Source organism: Colobus angolensis, unplaced genomic scaffold (genome assembly GCF_000951035.1).
Source record: "Colobus angolensis palliatus isolate OR3802 unplaced genomic scaffold, Cang.pa_1.0 Scaffold235, whole genome shotgun sequence".
NCBI classification, from domain to species: domain Eukaryota; kingdom Metazoa; phylum Chordata; class Mammalia; order Primates; family Cercopithecidae; genus Colobus; species Colobus angolensis.
Window position 1 is genome coordinate 5139752 of NW_012115544.1, and position 15806 is coordinate 5155557.

Genomic DNA, 15806 nt, shown 5'->3' on the forward strand with positions numbered 1-15806 from the left:
GCGCTCCGGGCCCTCTGCGCCTCCTCCCCCGGCCCTGGAGAAATGCTTGTACCTTCCACCGCCTCCTCCACCATCTCGTCGTCGCTATCCATGGCGGCTGGGGACCCTGCCCAGCTCGGGGCTGCGCGGCTGCCTCCCGTCCCTCCGGGTGCTCCTGGCTGCTGAGCGAGCTCTGGGGCTCGCGAGTTTGGAGGAGGAGGAGGAAGAGGAGGAGCAGTCGGGGCTGGCTCGCACTGCCTCCCCCTACAGCCCTTTCAATTCCTTGGCCTTCAGCTGCTGCGGCAGCAGCCGTCGTCCCCCCTCCCTTCGCCCACTTGCCCCTCGCCTCGGAGGCCCCGGTGTGCCGCCTTGGCCGCTGCAGCTGCTGCAACTTTCTCCTGTAATACCCCCTCTTTGTTATCGAGCAGCTGATCCGCTGACATCACCCAGCGCCGGTGCGCTCCCTCCCTCGCTGATTGACAGTTCCCTGTCCCTTTCCAGAAGTAAGGCTCCTTAAAACGAAAGGCGCTCCGGGGCCGAGCGTATTCCGCGTCCCAGCCAACCCGCCTCTGGCCCGTGAGCGTTTCTCCTTTGCTTAGGTGTGGCTTGGCGCGCCCCGAGCGCGCAACGCGGTCCCGGGCGCTGCGGGCTTCTTCCGCACACTTGGACCGCCCGTGGGGGCTCCGAGCTCCCGGCCTCCAGTTGTGCCGGGAGCAAGTTGAAAGTCCGCCGTGCACTGTCCGTGCCCCCTCGAGACAACCTCCAAAGTGCCAGGGAAGCTAAGGAAGCGTTTCTGACGCTCTGGCGCCTGGACTTCCTCTCACCCTCGCCCCCACATCACCCCGTTCGCCACCGGGAGCTGCACGAGTGCGACACGCACGGGAGCGCAGGTGTCCTCGCAGTCCCGCATCACATCCGCAAGCCGATTTCCCGAGCTCGGGGGCTGTTATCTGGCCCGGATTCCGCAGGATGGCGGGTCCACCCCAGGGCCCCCACTCCCCGCCCTCCTTCGGGTCGCCAGGCCCTCGGGTGATTCAGAAATTCATCAAATCCAAATGGCAGCTGGCTCTCTGTCAGGCAGGAAACAAGCCGCACCGAAGGCTCGGCAGGTTCCTTCTCGCGGCTGTGGTAATTGAAAAGGAGCCGCCGAGTGGAGCTAACGAGGAAGGAAGGACCCTCCGTCTGGCGCGCCTCTTTCCCGCGCCTCCCGCCCTGTACGTGTGATGTCCCCAGCTGTCTCCCTGTTTCTCCAAGTGCCCACCACTTCACAGATTCAGGCGTCCTCAAGTGGAGAAAACCACTGGGCACCCGGCTTCCGGCCCAGCCACTTAGTGTCATTATGGCGCTGCCTCTTACAGGTGGCGGTAAAGGACGACTGTAAATAGCCGATTAAACAGATGCAAATGTACACAATGTACCGTGGAATTACCGGGTGCTACTCTGGGCACCTGCCAAGAACAGCTACTGCATAGAGGGGAGGAGGGAGCAAAAAAAAAAGTAGTTCCATTTTGCTTTCTGAACAATGAATGAGACTTTGGGGATTTCAAAATACTTCCAGCGCCCGGGAGACTGACTACTCCTTGTTTTTGGCTCTGTGCTTAAATGGTAGATATTTTTGTCAAGTATTGCCGGCTTGTTTCTTAAAGTCAGTTTTTCCTCTATGAAAAAGAGAACAATGCTAGGAACATTAGTACCACACACTTCCAGGAATTTCAGCCCCTTTGACTATTTTAGAAAGGGGAGGGCCCTGGACCAGAAGTTAGGAGACTTTGAGTCCTGGTGCTGCTCACCTGCAGAGGTGTCTTGGGAGCCCAGCCAGCCAGCCTGAATTCCTCCAGATTAGAGGCTTAGTCTACATTGACATAAGGTCCTTGGGGCTTAGGCTAGATCACTCAGGTTCTCTGGCTCAAGCAAGACACCCTCTCACTTAGTTTAGACCTCTCTGAAGTATCTTGGCTTAGGTTTGACCTCCTTAAAGTCCTCCAGTGCAGATACTGGGAGTCCAAGGCTAAACAGAGAAGGTGTACCTGCAGTGGAAGATGAAAGAGCCACTTTAGGTTACATCATTTTCAAACATGAACCAAAGAAACAGGATTTTATATCTGATTTTTTAAAAGCTATTATTTACTGAGCTCGGTCACTCACTGGTTTTAAATTATATGATTTTTTTCTTATTTAACCTTTTTACATATCACCTCCTCCCTTGCATATTATACTGGTGCAGTAGAACATACCAGATACTCATCTTCCCCAGTTTCCAGTTGATTTTCAGGGGCGAATACAGTGCTGAAAGCTAAAGAAAGCAGCAAAAATACTTCATTCTCTTACTCAAAGGGAGTGAGGCAGGGTTGGGAGGCTGGAAGAAATCTCCTCTCCAGACGCACAGAAGACACAGGTTCGTGGTGGGTGGGTACGTGTGGGAGTGAAGGAGAGGGGAGGAATCATGTTGCAAGTGTCCAACTGTCCCCTTGGTGCTGTGAGGTTTTCCCAGCCTAAGCACCCAAACTGTCAAGCGCTCCCTTTCTATCTACTACCTTGAGAACACCTGAAACGCTGCCGAAGGCCCCTGTGGGTGAAGCAGAGGTCCTCCGGACCTGCAAGAGGCAGGGACAGGAAGGGAGCAGGGTCTTTCTAGCAAAGTTAGTAGTGATGGGGGGAGGGAGCACGTAAACTACCAGAGGACCTTTACCAGATCTGCACATGACTCAGGCAGCAGCAGGGACACAGTTCCATCCCTCTTCCCCCACCGTTCATTCCTGCTGGCTCTGGGCCCAAAGCTAGGGCAAAATGTTTTTATGACTCTCTTAAGATCCACTTGTACCTTTACAAATCATGTTGTGTATATTTCAAGTCTCCTTCTCTAGACGGACTGATTCTTATTTATGGTCCTAGAACACAACACAGTGCCTGGTACAGAATGTGCGTTAAGCATTGTCAGCAATGATTTTGCAGATAGGAATATTCTGTTTTATATAAACAGTGCTGAGTCTTTCTCACAGACTGGATTCTCCTCCTGTGTTTTGGCAAAGTGCTTTGTTTCAGTTCAAATCTGAAGAGAATTTTTGAGTTGTTCTACTTTCCCACATCGACTGGCCCCAAATCTGCTTCCATCTCATTCTTTCCCACAGTTTTCTTCATTGAGAGCTGATTTCATAAACTCTCTTTCTTACTGGCTTTCCACCAGTTTCCCCTGTCGTACTCTGTTCCCCCCAATGTGGTCATGGGCTAGAAAATCAATAAAACTCTTAATCACAAACAATGTGCAGCAGCAGCAGCAGCAGCAGCAGCGGCAGCAGCAGCGGTGTGCACAGCTCAGCTCTTAACTTGGCAGCTCCCAGTGAGACAGAACGAGCTCTACCAGGGAGGAACAGGACTGAACAGGACATCCAACATCTAGGCTGGGTGAGACTTGCTTTCATGTTCACACGGAGAGTGACTTTTTTTTTTTCCTGTCTCTGGTCTTGAATCAGGAGGAGGGGTGACTTTTCTAAGCTGCTCTGGCTTAGTTTCCATTGCCTCCAAGGCTATATTCCTTCTCTTCATACCCAGCTTGGGAAACATAAGTCCTTCTTCCACTGCAGCAAGCAGTCAAAATACTGAGTTAATTTTATTCATTCTACCACCCCTGTCTTTCCCTGGAGAAGGCTGGTGCTTACATACAAGACTGATATAACTTTTGCAATAAATATATTTTTACAAGCTTCTTGTATTTTATGCACCTTCCTACATTTAGCGGAAACAATTCTGTCAATTCGCTGCTATGCATGCTAAGCGAATTGTGAAACAACTAGTGAATGTGGAACTTGTGTGGGATTCACTACTGTTGACTGTTACTGACTCCTCATCCTGCCCGCTGGCAGGGACTGGAGGGGCCCAAGCAGTCTTCTGGGTCTCCATGTATTTGGGAGGGAGGAGCCTCTGAAACCTCAGCGGTAGGAAGTCACATCAGGGCCTCTCCAGGTGCCCGGGTGACTTTATGGTTGTTGGCCTGGCTCTGGTTTCCACCACTTGCTTACACCACCAGCAGGAAGACAAGGATAAAACTAGTGAAAGAGCTTTTAAATAATCATCAAGTATCGTTTTGGCACTACTCACTACTTCACAAGATTTTTTCCCACCGAATTAGCCAGTTTGATTGAGTTTTTACTTTGTTTTGGTTCCACCAAGAACTAGCCAAGCAACTGGGCAATTCAGTTCTCAGGGCCTTCGTTTTCCCATTTGTAAATGAGGAGTTGGGCTACATAAATTCGAAGGTCAAGCCTTCTCTGTCACCTTTTCTGGAGGAAAGGTAAATAGAGCCTGAGGAGCCCCAGGAAAAGGCACATAAAAAGGAAATGGGAAGAAGCCAGGGCAACTCTAACAAACTGAATACTCAAGTCCTCTCACTTTAATGGCTCTATCTGGGCAGCTGGGTGAGGGGAGAACCTTTATCTTGACTCTAGGGAGGGAAGCATGAAAGTTTTAGGAGAACCAAGGTTCCTGGGTTCTGAATCACTGAGTCACTAATCAAGTGGCTAACTGTGTTAGTGACAACTGCAGAAACTGGAGGGAGGGGCTGGGAGAGAAGCAGTGAGGGGGAGACTGGTGGGGGAGGAGATGGGGATGAAAGGGAAGCGTTTGCAGCTTGTAGAGCACTGGCAAGAGCAGGGACATCAAGGGCACCAAATAAAGGTCCAGGGAGCAAAGAAAGAAATGGAGAAAATTCATTCTGCTGGAAATAGACATGACTGCAGTCAGGAAGAAGACTTACAGATTCAGGGTGACCTGATTTGATTACAGCAACAGGAAGTGCAGGAGAGAGAAAGGGCAGAATAACCTGACCTAAGGAAGTGAATTAAATAATAGAGAAGACACCACAGTTGCCATGGTATTAAAATACCTCATGCCACATTAAGCTTCCTCTTTCTCTTTTGCTTGATTCTTGTTTTTGCAACATGTTAATGTCATTGCAGTGTATCCAGTAAACTAAATTTAGACTTTCTGGGGCGGGTCGGGGGAAGGGAAGATGCAGCCCAGATCTCCCTGTTTGGGTCGACTCTGGGCCAATATTGTTCCTTCACAGAGTTTTGGGGTTTTTTGCATTATGGGATATGAAAACTTTTATGTCAGGCTTGGGCCTGGTGAAGCTGCTGAGTGAAATGATTTAAAAAAAAAAAAAAATGAGGCCAGGCGTGGTGGCTCATGCCTGTAATTCCAGCGCTTTGGGAGACAGAGGCAGGTGGATTACCTGAGGTCAGGAGTTCAAGACAAGCCTGGCCAACATGGTGAAACCCTGTCTCTACTGAAAATACAAAAATTGGTGGTGCATGCCTGTAGTCCCAGCTACTCGGGAGGCTGAGGAAGAAGAATCACTTGAACCTGGCAGACGGAGGTTGCAGTGAGCTGAGATGGCACCACTGCACTGCACTCTAGCCTGGGCCACAGAGTGAGACTCCGTCTCCATAAAAAATAAAATAAACCACACACACACACAAAAGAAACATTGGAAATAGTTTTCAAAGGGGCATCTGTTTTAGAAATAACTTCAGAAAAACAATAGGATTGCAGAAATTTGAAAAATAAAGACAGCCACCAACAAAACCAAATGTGTTTTCTTAGGTATTATTTTCTCTAACTGCTTTTGAAAAATTACTGGGCTAAAATTAAGATGATTGGGTCCTGCAATTGGTAGTCTGCAAAAGTAGACATTGCAGAGGGCAGGTACATGGTATACTCTTTTGACACTACCATACCCAGGATAGGCAGAGGAGTATTTCCAGCTGACCTATTTACCACAAATGTCACAACATTCATCAAGGGTCAGCTCTTGACCTTCCTCAAGTGGACCCACATTAACTAGACCCTGAGAGACAGAGATGTATGCTTGAATTATGATGGACAGATCAGAACACTCACATCGTCAGGGCAAAAGGTCTCTCTGTGTAAATAAATGCACTTGAGAAGACAAATTCCATCCAAAAGTTTGCTTAGTTATCTGGAGTAGAATGAATGACATTCGTTGTGGGGTCGACAAGACAATTACTCCTGATACAGTGTTCTGAAAGAATGAGGTTGCCCACCCATCCCACTTACCCCTGCTTAGATGGCCCTGTGGCTTCTGAGGCTTCAAGCTTCTTTCCCCATGCTCTAGTTTCTTCAAACCTGTTTCTCCACACAGCGTCCTGTACAGCCCACTAGGCAGATTTACACTCTCTAAGTCATAATGACATTCTCTATCTTCCTGGCATCATAGCCAAGTCACTTTAATGGGAATTTGAGGTAATCCTCAAACTTTTCAGTCACAAATTGAGTCACTCTCTTGGTTTATGCCCACTGAATTCTAGCCAAAACCATTGGTTGTGCAGATTTTGGTAGTCAAACTTTCTGAGTGCAACGTAGTTCTCAAGTTCTTGGGAAAACACCTCATTTCTGTTTCACGAGCCATCAACAGTGGGCCAACCTTCTTAGGCTACCATGATTTCTGAGAAATAGACCAGACATATTAAGACCCATGTGGCCTGTTCTGTGATACAGTCATCCACGTTTTTCTGGGCACTCAGCTCAAAGATATTTCTGTTCTGTGCAGGAGTGGAGAGGTTGGCTCTTTGCTATGATGACTTAGGCAACGGAATGCCACCTTGAGGATGCAGGTACCATCTACTATAACATAGAAAGAGGGCAAAGTGTCCTCTTCATTGTCCAAATGGGACTCTCTGACTTTGAATCCAATATCCAGAAATGAAAATATACATGTGGTCCTCTTCACTCAGTCACAAACAAAGACAGGTTGATTAAAATGTTTCTGGGACCTGGCATTGAAATGACAACCCTCGATCTACAGGCAGCCCTCACCCGCAGGGGCTTGATGCTAAGCCATTCCTTCCTGTATGTATTTGCTGGAGACCTGTCTTGCAGCCTCTTTGGATCTGGCATGTCCTTTCAGGTCATTTAAGGTCTTATTGATCCTCCTTGCTGAGTCCATAGATCAATTCCTAGGAAAAGATGCTGTGGCCAACTTTTGGAATGTCTTTCAGATAAATTTAAAAAGCCCTGCTCAAATGCTCCTGTGCTCAAGATAGAGGACCAAAAAGAAAGCAGCCCTGTGGTAGGCCTTGTACTGTCTCCTTGGAGAAAAATGCCAGTTGAGAGTAGGTCTTCTGCAAGTTATAAGCATCACTTCCCAACCTGGCATCTGGAGAATGCCTTAAGTCTGAGACAGTGTGAGTTCTTCAGCAGAGCAGGGAGCTTGGTCATTACTCAGCTGTGAAGTCTTGGCACCTCCAACTCATCTGTGCCCCCTGCTCTGTGCTCTCCCCCAAGATGATGTGGCAAAGGTTGTGATTTGAACCAGGTCAGGTTCATTCTCAGTTGTAGACAAGATAAGAGAGAGGGGAAAATCAATGATCTCTCCCTTCTTGCCAATCCTATAGAATTTGGAGTATCTGCAACTAACTTTCCTTAATATTTCATAATGATCCTTCTGAAAATGTGCATTGAGAATTGTGAGATTGGTTATATCCAAGTAGAGTCATCTTGTTTATAGGCTTATTTTCATCTAAGGGGCTATTTTTATTGCTGACATATACCTTTCAAGTATTTGGAAAGTTTTATCCTGAATGGAATGTAGTTTGGCATCTCTGAGCTCATTTGCACCTCACAATAATTCATCCCCAAGACCAGAGATGTTTAAAAACTTGCCCATGATCCCACAACTGAAATGTGGCCAAATGAGGCTCAAATCAAGGCCCATTGGGTCTTCAGCCATACCTCACACTTCATGCAGAGTGACAAGACTCCTCAGAGGGTGGGCATCAGAGGGCAGGGGTGAAGCAACAAGAGATGGCATTTAGAGACAGTCTGCTGTTTCCCAGGAGACTGAGTCACATCATTTCATTTCATCCTGAAAATGACCTTACGGAATATGATCTCCATTTATAGATGAGGAAACCTGAGACTGTGAGTTCAAATAACTTGTCTGGAGTCGCATAACTAGTGAGAGTGGGATTGGAACCACAGCTGTGCAAACCATGAAAAAGCACAGATAGAGGAAATGGGAATAGCAGGACAGTTGTGGAGAAATAATTCTAGAAGATTACTGAATAAAGGAAAAGTTCTTAAAGAAGCTCTACATCAAGTTTATGGTGCCATACAAGATGGACTTACGGGGTGTATTAATCTGTTCTCACATTGCTGTGAAGAAATACCTGAGACCAGGTAATTTAGAAAGAAAAGGGATTTAATTGGCTCATGGCTCTGAAGGCTATACAATAAGCATGATGGCATCTGCTCAGCTTCCGGGGAGGCCTCAGCAAACTTACAATCATGGCAGAAGGTGAAGGGGGAGCAGGCAGTCACATGGACAGAGCAGGAGCAAGAGAGAGAGGCGGAAGATGCTACACACTTAAACGACCACATCTCTTGAAAACTCACTCACTATCATGAGGACAGCACCAAGAGGATGGTGCTAAACCATTCATGAGAAATCCATCCCCATGATCCAGCCACCTCCCCCCAGGCCCCACCTCCAATATGGGGTATTACATTTCAACATGAGATTTGGGAGGGGACAACATCCAAACTGCATCGTAGGGGAAATTACAAAATCACAAAAGCGTATACATGGCTGGCCTCTCGTGGCAAAGGAGAGATTTGACCTTGTCTCTGGGTGTATGCTTTTGTGGAGGTGTCCCAAGTGTCCCCCATCCCTTATTTGAGATGATATACTTCTTGGGTTCAAGTTGTTCAGTTTGTTTTTCTGGTTCTGGTGGCTGAGTGGAGGGCAGAGATTCTCTCTGCAGCAGATGTGCCATCCTTCACAGTGCCTAGCATGCTGCTGGACGTACAGGTGTCCAGGAGGTTGGCAAGCATATTGCCAGGAAAAACTGTTCTACCACTGAAGGCCTAATGCAGACAAGCCCACCATGAGCAGGCTGGCTGGCCATGGGTAAGGATGACCATCTTGGGAACAAAGTACAGCTGACAGATGACTTTTGAGCCGTGGAAATGGAAGACAGAAAAATGCTTTTTGAAGAACTTCATTAATTTTTATTTACTTATTTATTTTTGAGATGGAGTTTGCTCGTTGCCCGGGCTGGAGTGCAATGGCATGGTCTCAGCTCACTGCAACATCTGCCTCCTGGGTTCAAGCGATTCTCCTGCCTCAGCCTCCCAAGAAGCTGGGATTACAGGTGCCCGCTACCATGCCTGACTAATTTTTTTGTAGTTTTAGTGGAGATGGGGTTTCACATGTTGGCCAGGATGGTCCCGAACTCCTGAAATTAGGTGACCCGCCCGCTCAGCCTCCCAAAGTGCTGGGATTAAAGGCGTGAGCCACCGAACCCAGCCGAACTTCATTAATTTTTTAAAGATCCAGTCTTAATCTATAATTTTAAATCACCATTTACTTTATTAATTTTAGAAGAAAAACATTCATTGGAGAGAGATTAAATAGAATATCAAAAATAAAATGTAAAAATCACTCAAAATCCTAACAACCAACAGTAACTATGACAAACAATCTGGTATGCCCTTTCAGACACTTTATAAAAATATATAAGCATAGTTGGGTGCAGTGGCTCATGCCTGTAATCCCAGCACTTTGGGAGGCTGAGGCAGGCTGATCACGAGGTCAGGAGATTGGGACCAGCCTAGCCAACATGGTGAAACCCCTTATCTACTAAAAATACAAAAATTAGCTGGGCATGGTGGTGTGCACCTGTAGTCCCAGCTACTTGGGAGGCTGAGGTAGAAGAGTCACTTGAACCCAGGAGACAGAGATTGGAATGAGCTGAGATCGTGCCACTGCGCTCCAGCCTGGGTGACACAGCAAAACTCCATTTCAATAAATAAATAAATAAATAAATAAATAAATATACACCTGTCCTATAAATGTCTTTATAGGATATATAATCTTGCATTTTTAAAATTAACTCCATTCTTAAGTAATATCTCATATTAATTAACTGTCCAATGGTACATTTGATTCCGTGTATTACAGTTCAGCATTTTATTTATTTATTTATTTATTCCAGATGGGGTCTTGCTCTGTCACCCGGAGTGCAGTGGCATTACCACTTCCCAGGCTCAGGTGATCCTCCCACCTCAGCCTCTCGAGTTGCTGGGACTACAGGCGTGCACCACTACACCTGGCTAATTTTCAATTTTTTTTTTTGTAGAGATGGGGTTTCGCCATGTTGCCCAGGCTGGCCTTGAAATTCTGAGCCCAAGCTCCACCCACCTCAGCCTCCCAAAGTGCTAGGATTACAGGCGTGAGCCACTGCACCCAACGCCCAGCCACAGTTTGTTTTTCTTTTTGTTTTTGTTTTGAGATGGAGTCTTGCTCTGTCGCCCAGGTTGGAGGGCAGTGGCATGATCTCAGCTCACTGCAACCTCTGCCTCCCGTGTTCAAGCAATTCTCTGCCTCAGCCTCCCAAGTAGCTGGGATTATAAGTGACCGCCACCACGCCCAGCTAATTTTTGTATATTTTTAGTAGAGACGGGGTTCACCATCTTGGCCAGGCTGGTCTTGAACTCCTGACCTTGTGATCCACCCACTTAGGCCTCCCAAAGTGTTGGGATTACAGGCATGAGCCACTGCGCCCGGCGGCCACAGTTTTTTTTATAGTGTCATTCAAGATGAACTTGTAGGCCAGGAGTGGTGGCTCACGCCTATAATGCTAGCACTTTGGGAGGCCAAGATGGGTGGATCACTTAAACCCAGGAGTTTGAGATCAGCTTGGGCAGCATGGTGAAATCCCATCTCTACTTAAAAGAAAAAAAAAAAAAAAAGATGAACTTGTAGGCAGTGTTCTTAAAATTAATGATAAAATTGTAAACATTTGTAATCTAGAAATTATTTAATGTGTAGAAGCAAGCAATCATATGCTTTTGAGAACAGTAGGTAATATACTTGCATAGAATAACATTTAGTAAAAATAAGCCAAAATGTTAATAGTAATTATCACAGAATGATGTGATCTCAAGTGATTTAATTTCTTTTTGCTCATTTAAAAAATGTTTCTTATGATAACTATTATTGATTTAATCAATTTTATAATTATAATTAAAAAAACTCTTATGAGCTGGAGGCACATTACTTTTCTAGACTTTATTTTCCGTATGTGTAATATGGACATTCTAGAAATTACTCTATAGAGAGGTTGTGTGGATTAATGGATAATGCAGACAAAGGGCTTTAAGGAGCTCCAGGCACATTGTTAAGTGTACACTACATGGTGGCCACCAGCATCCCTTCTGTCATCTTGTTCATTTGTGTTTCTGCTTCTACTCTTGCCTGTTCTTCATAGGTAGAAGAGTAGCCTTTCAAGTCAGATCACATAAGGCTTTGCCCTGTTTAAAGCCTTCCAGTGTAGCCAGGAGTGGTGACTCACGCCTGTAATCCTAGCACTCTGGGAGGCTGAGACTGTTTTGTTCTATCCTACTTCTGGGCCTTTGCACTCACCTTTCCTCCTTACCTGAGATTCCACTCCCCTCCTCTTCTCTTAGGTGGTTTTTGGTCTCAGCATAAAAGTCACCTCCTCAAAGATGCCTTCCCAGGCCGGGCGTGGTGGCTCACGCCTGTAATCCCAGCACTTTGGGAGGCTGAGATGGGCAGATCATGAGGTCAGGAGATGGAGGCCATCCTGGCTAATATGGTGAAACCCCGTCTCTACTAAAAAATACAAAAAACTAGTTGGGCGAGATGGCAGGCGCCTGTATTCCCAGCTACTCGGGAGGCTGAGGCAGGAGAATGGCGTAAACCCGGGAGGCGGAGCTTGTAGTGAGCTGAGATCCGACCACTGCACTCCAGCCTGGGTGACAGAGCGAGACTCCGTCTCAAAAAAAAAAAAGATGCCTTCCTTGGCCACACAACCAAAGGTAGCTAACCAGCCACACTTCTATTGAATACTTCTCTGGTTTAATACTTCCCTTGGTTAATTTTCATCATCGCATTTGTCAGCACCTTACACGTTCTTATTCATTCTGTTACCTAGTCTCCGTTTCTCCACAGACCTTGTTTGTCATGTCAGAGCTGTCATGGTATATCCAGAAGAGTGTCTAGCACATTGCAGATGCTCCAGACATGGGTGTTAAATCCTTTCATTAATTAATTAGATTATCTTTGTCAAGTGACTGAACGGTTTAATCACCTCGTTTTCAGAGGTCTGGTGTTTTCCTGAGGAGGCAAAGGGCAATTATTTCACTTTATTTCTACATCCCCTCCACCACTACCCCCAATTAGAAAGAGGATGATTTAAAAAAACAAAAAAGGGTGGGCACGGTGGCTCACGCCTGTAATCCCAGCACTTTGGGAGGCCGAAGCAGGTGGATTACCTGAGGTCGGGAGCTTGAGACCAGCCTGGCCAACGTGTTGAAACTTTGTCTCTACTAAAAATACAAAAATTAGCTGGCGTGGTGTCAGCCACCTGTAATCCCAGCGACTCGGGACGCTGAGGCAGGAGGATCGCTTGAACCCAGGAGGAGGAGGCGGTGAACCGAGATCGCACTGCTACACTCCAGCCTGGATGAGGGAGTGAGACTCCGTCTCAGAACAAACAAACAAACAAAAACATCTGTTTCTCATGTTCTTTCAGATATGGCTGGATTCCTACCTTTCCATCCCAGATTGGGTTTTGTTTTTTGCTTTTTTTTTTTAAAGCTGCCGAGATTTGAAAAGAGAACCTTTGCAGACTTTAATTCTGATACATGAGGCAGGACAGGCAGTCCTCACTCTACAAAGAGGTTGTGTTCCCAAAGTTTCTTTGTTTTGTTTGTTTCCAACACAGAATGCATTTTTCATTGGAAACAATGTTCCCAGACTAGCCCACAAAAGCCTATTTAACCCACTATGCTAAGTAGAAAACGAAATGCGTTTAAATTCTAGGAAACACAACCGGGAAAATGAATAAGAAACACAATTTAAATGTTTATGTTGAATATTAGTGCTTGGGGAAAAGCAGCTTCCAACAAAGAAGAATGAAGCAGCAAGAGTCAGGGGTGTGGAAGATTCAGAGAGCGGAGTGGAAGCCCAGTTGTCACGGCCAGGCCACGGTCCAGCATCTGACAGGGCTATGGACGAAAGCTGAGTCTGTCTTACAGCAGCTGGGCCTGGGCAGGTCTGAGCCCGTGTGAGGAACATTCCTGCAGATCCACAGCATGCAGAGGGCAGGCGGGGCTGACACAGACACTTCTCCCCAGTGCATTCTGGAGGCTGGAGTTAACCTATAGGAAGTCTTCCATGAGGCCGAAATTGGAGTATGTGACAGACAGGTGTGGCTCCCGGGCCTCATGGAGTTCCTCAGAGAGCTTCTGCCTGGGTTATGTGAGTATAAACATGATACTACATCTTAAAAAATAATGGGCTCAGTTTTAGTTTCATTGGTGTTTACCACAAGGTAATTTCAGGCATTTTCTCCCTATATCTGATCTTTGTGATGCTACTTTGAGGCAAAAGCTTTTTATCTCCTAAAAGTCAGGCCCCAAAAGCAGGGGCCATCTCCTTATAGAGGAGGTCTTCTAAAATTTCTCATGTTTTTCCAGAATTTGAAATTTCTCCTATTTTGAATAAGGAAGTGTTCTATTTGGGAAAGAGCCATTATCGTGAAATCAACCCTAATTTTGGAAGCTTATAGAAAGAGTACCCCAGTAGAACTGGTAAAGAAGGAAGCAAAGAAATTGAAGACACAGTTAGGAATTATTCCTGCAAAGAGTACTTCATAATTATTAAGTGTTTTATGTCAAGTAAATGAACTCCTAAAGATCACTTAAAGGCAATAGCAGTAAATAGTTATATTTTAGATGATGAATCTAAATTTAGAGGACAAACTACAAAATGGGGTAACATTTCCAACAAGAGTATCTTATATGGAATGTTAAGTGCTTAGGCAGGAAAAAGAGTATGCTCTTGAAAATTATACGGGATGATTTTGAGAGGGGCTCTAGTGATGAAGACATTAGTGTCAAAGAGGTATGTGAAGAGTTTGAATAAAATTGTTTCACGAAATGTGGGATTGAAGATAGCTATATTTCTATGCATGTAGCAAAATTACACTTGTACCTCTTAAGTTAATACAAATGTTTAAAAAGCTGTATTTCTTTTCTTTCTTTCTTTCTTTTTTTTTTTTTTGATACGGTGCCTCACTGTGTCACCTAGGCTGGAGTGCAGTGGCACGATCTCAGCTCACTGCAACCTCCACCTCCTGGGTTCAAGTGATTCTCCTGCCTCAGCCTCCTGAGTAGCTGATATTACAGGCACATGTCACCAAGTCCAGCTAATTTTTGTATTTTTAGTAGAGACGGGGTTTCACCATGTTGGCCAGGCTGGTCTCGAACTCCTGACCTCGGGTGATCTACCCGCCTCTTTCTCCCAAAGTGCTGGGATTACAGGCATGAGCCACCGTGCCCGGCCTAAAAAGCTATATTACTTAAGGTATTGTTTTATATAATGTGTGATTTAAATATATATGCAACCACAGAAGGATAAAGATCACATGCTCTCACTCCTATGTGGGAGCTAAAAACATTGAACTCACAGAAGCAGAGAGTAGAATAGTGGTAACTAGAGGTTAGGAAGGGTAGAGGGAGTGGGAGAATAGGGAGAGGTTGATTAACATACATACAACTAGAGGCTGGGCGCAGTGGCTCACACCTGTAATCCCAACATTTTGGAAGGCCAAGGTGGGTGGATCACTTAAGGTCAGGAGTTCAAGACTAGCCTGACTAACATGGCGAAACACCATCTCTACTAAAAATATGAAAATTAGCCAAGTGTGGTGGCACACACTTGTAATACCAGCTACTTGGGAGGTTGAGGCAGGAGGATCACCCCAACCCGGGAGGCAGAGGTTGCTGTGAGCCAAGATCATGCCACTGCACTCCAGCCTGAGTGACAGAGTGAGACCCTGTCTCAAAAAAAAAAAAAAAAAAAAATTACAGCTAGAGAGGAAGAGTAAGTTCTAGGTTTTTATAGCACTGTAGGATTGTAGTTAACAGTAATTTACTACATATTTTCAAATAACCATAGGAAAGATTTTGAATGTCACCAACACGAATAAATGACAAATGTTTGAGGTTATCATATGCTAATTACCCTGAGTTGATTATTACACATGTTATATGTGTATCAAAATATCATTCTGTCCCCCATAAATATATACAATTATGTGTCAAAAAGTAATATATATGTGCAACCAAATTAATCTCTGAAATATTATAGACATTTGAATCTTGTCTACATCCTAGTAGTTTATATATCCAATTAGGCTAATTTGGGGGAGGGGGAAAAATAAGAATTGTATTACATATGTCCTCTCTTTGCATTCAGGCATATGTGGAATACATCAGTACAAGTTTGCTTCTAAAAGAGGCAGAGCATACTGGGCTAAGAGTATGATAAAGCCTGGCGCAGTGGCTCATGCCTGTAATCCCAGCACTTTGGGAGGCCGAGGCGGGTGTATCACTTGAGGTCAGGAGTTCAAGATTGGGCTGGCCAAAATGGTGAAACCCCGACTCCACTACAAATACAGAAATTAGCTGGGCGACGTGTCATGCGCCTGTAATCTCAGCTACTCAGGAGGCTGAGGCAGGAGAATCACTTGAACCCAGGAGGCAGAGGTTGCAGTAAGCCGAGACTGTGCCACTGCATTCCATCCTGGGTGACAGAGGGAGACTCCATCTCAAAAAAAAAAAAAGTATGATAAAAAGATCCAGGCCCTAGTTCTGGATTTATTATTGCAACCACGTCCTCTGGACAAGTCAGTTGTCTCTCCGCATTTCAGTATCAAATGGAGAAACTGAAAACAGTCACACTTCTTACATAACTTCTTTTGTTATCTCTATTACAAATACAG

At 45.6% G+C, this 15806-nt stretch overlaps 1 protein-coding gene across 2 annotated transcripts in view; it reads right to left on the reverse strand.

The window, feature by feature from the left end:
* Positions 1 to 434, reverse strand: part of SETD7 (SET domain containing (lysine methyltransferase) 7) — a 68215-nt gene extending 67781 nt beyond the window's left edge. For both annotated transcript variants that reach the window (XM_011944661.1, XM_011944660.1), the window contains exon 1: positions 53 to 434. In XM_011944661.1, coding sequence (XP_011800051.1) covers positions 53 to 92 — 40 coding nt within the window. In that variant the 5' untranslated portion in view covers positions 93 to 434. The remainder of the gene's footprint in view (positions 1 to 52) is intronic.
* Between the last annotated feature and the right edge of the window lie 15372 nt (positions 435 to 15806).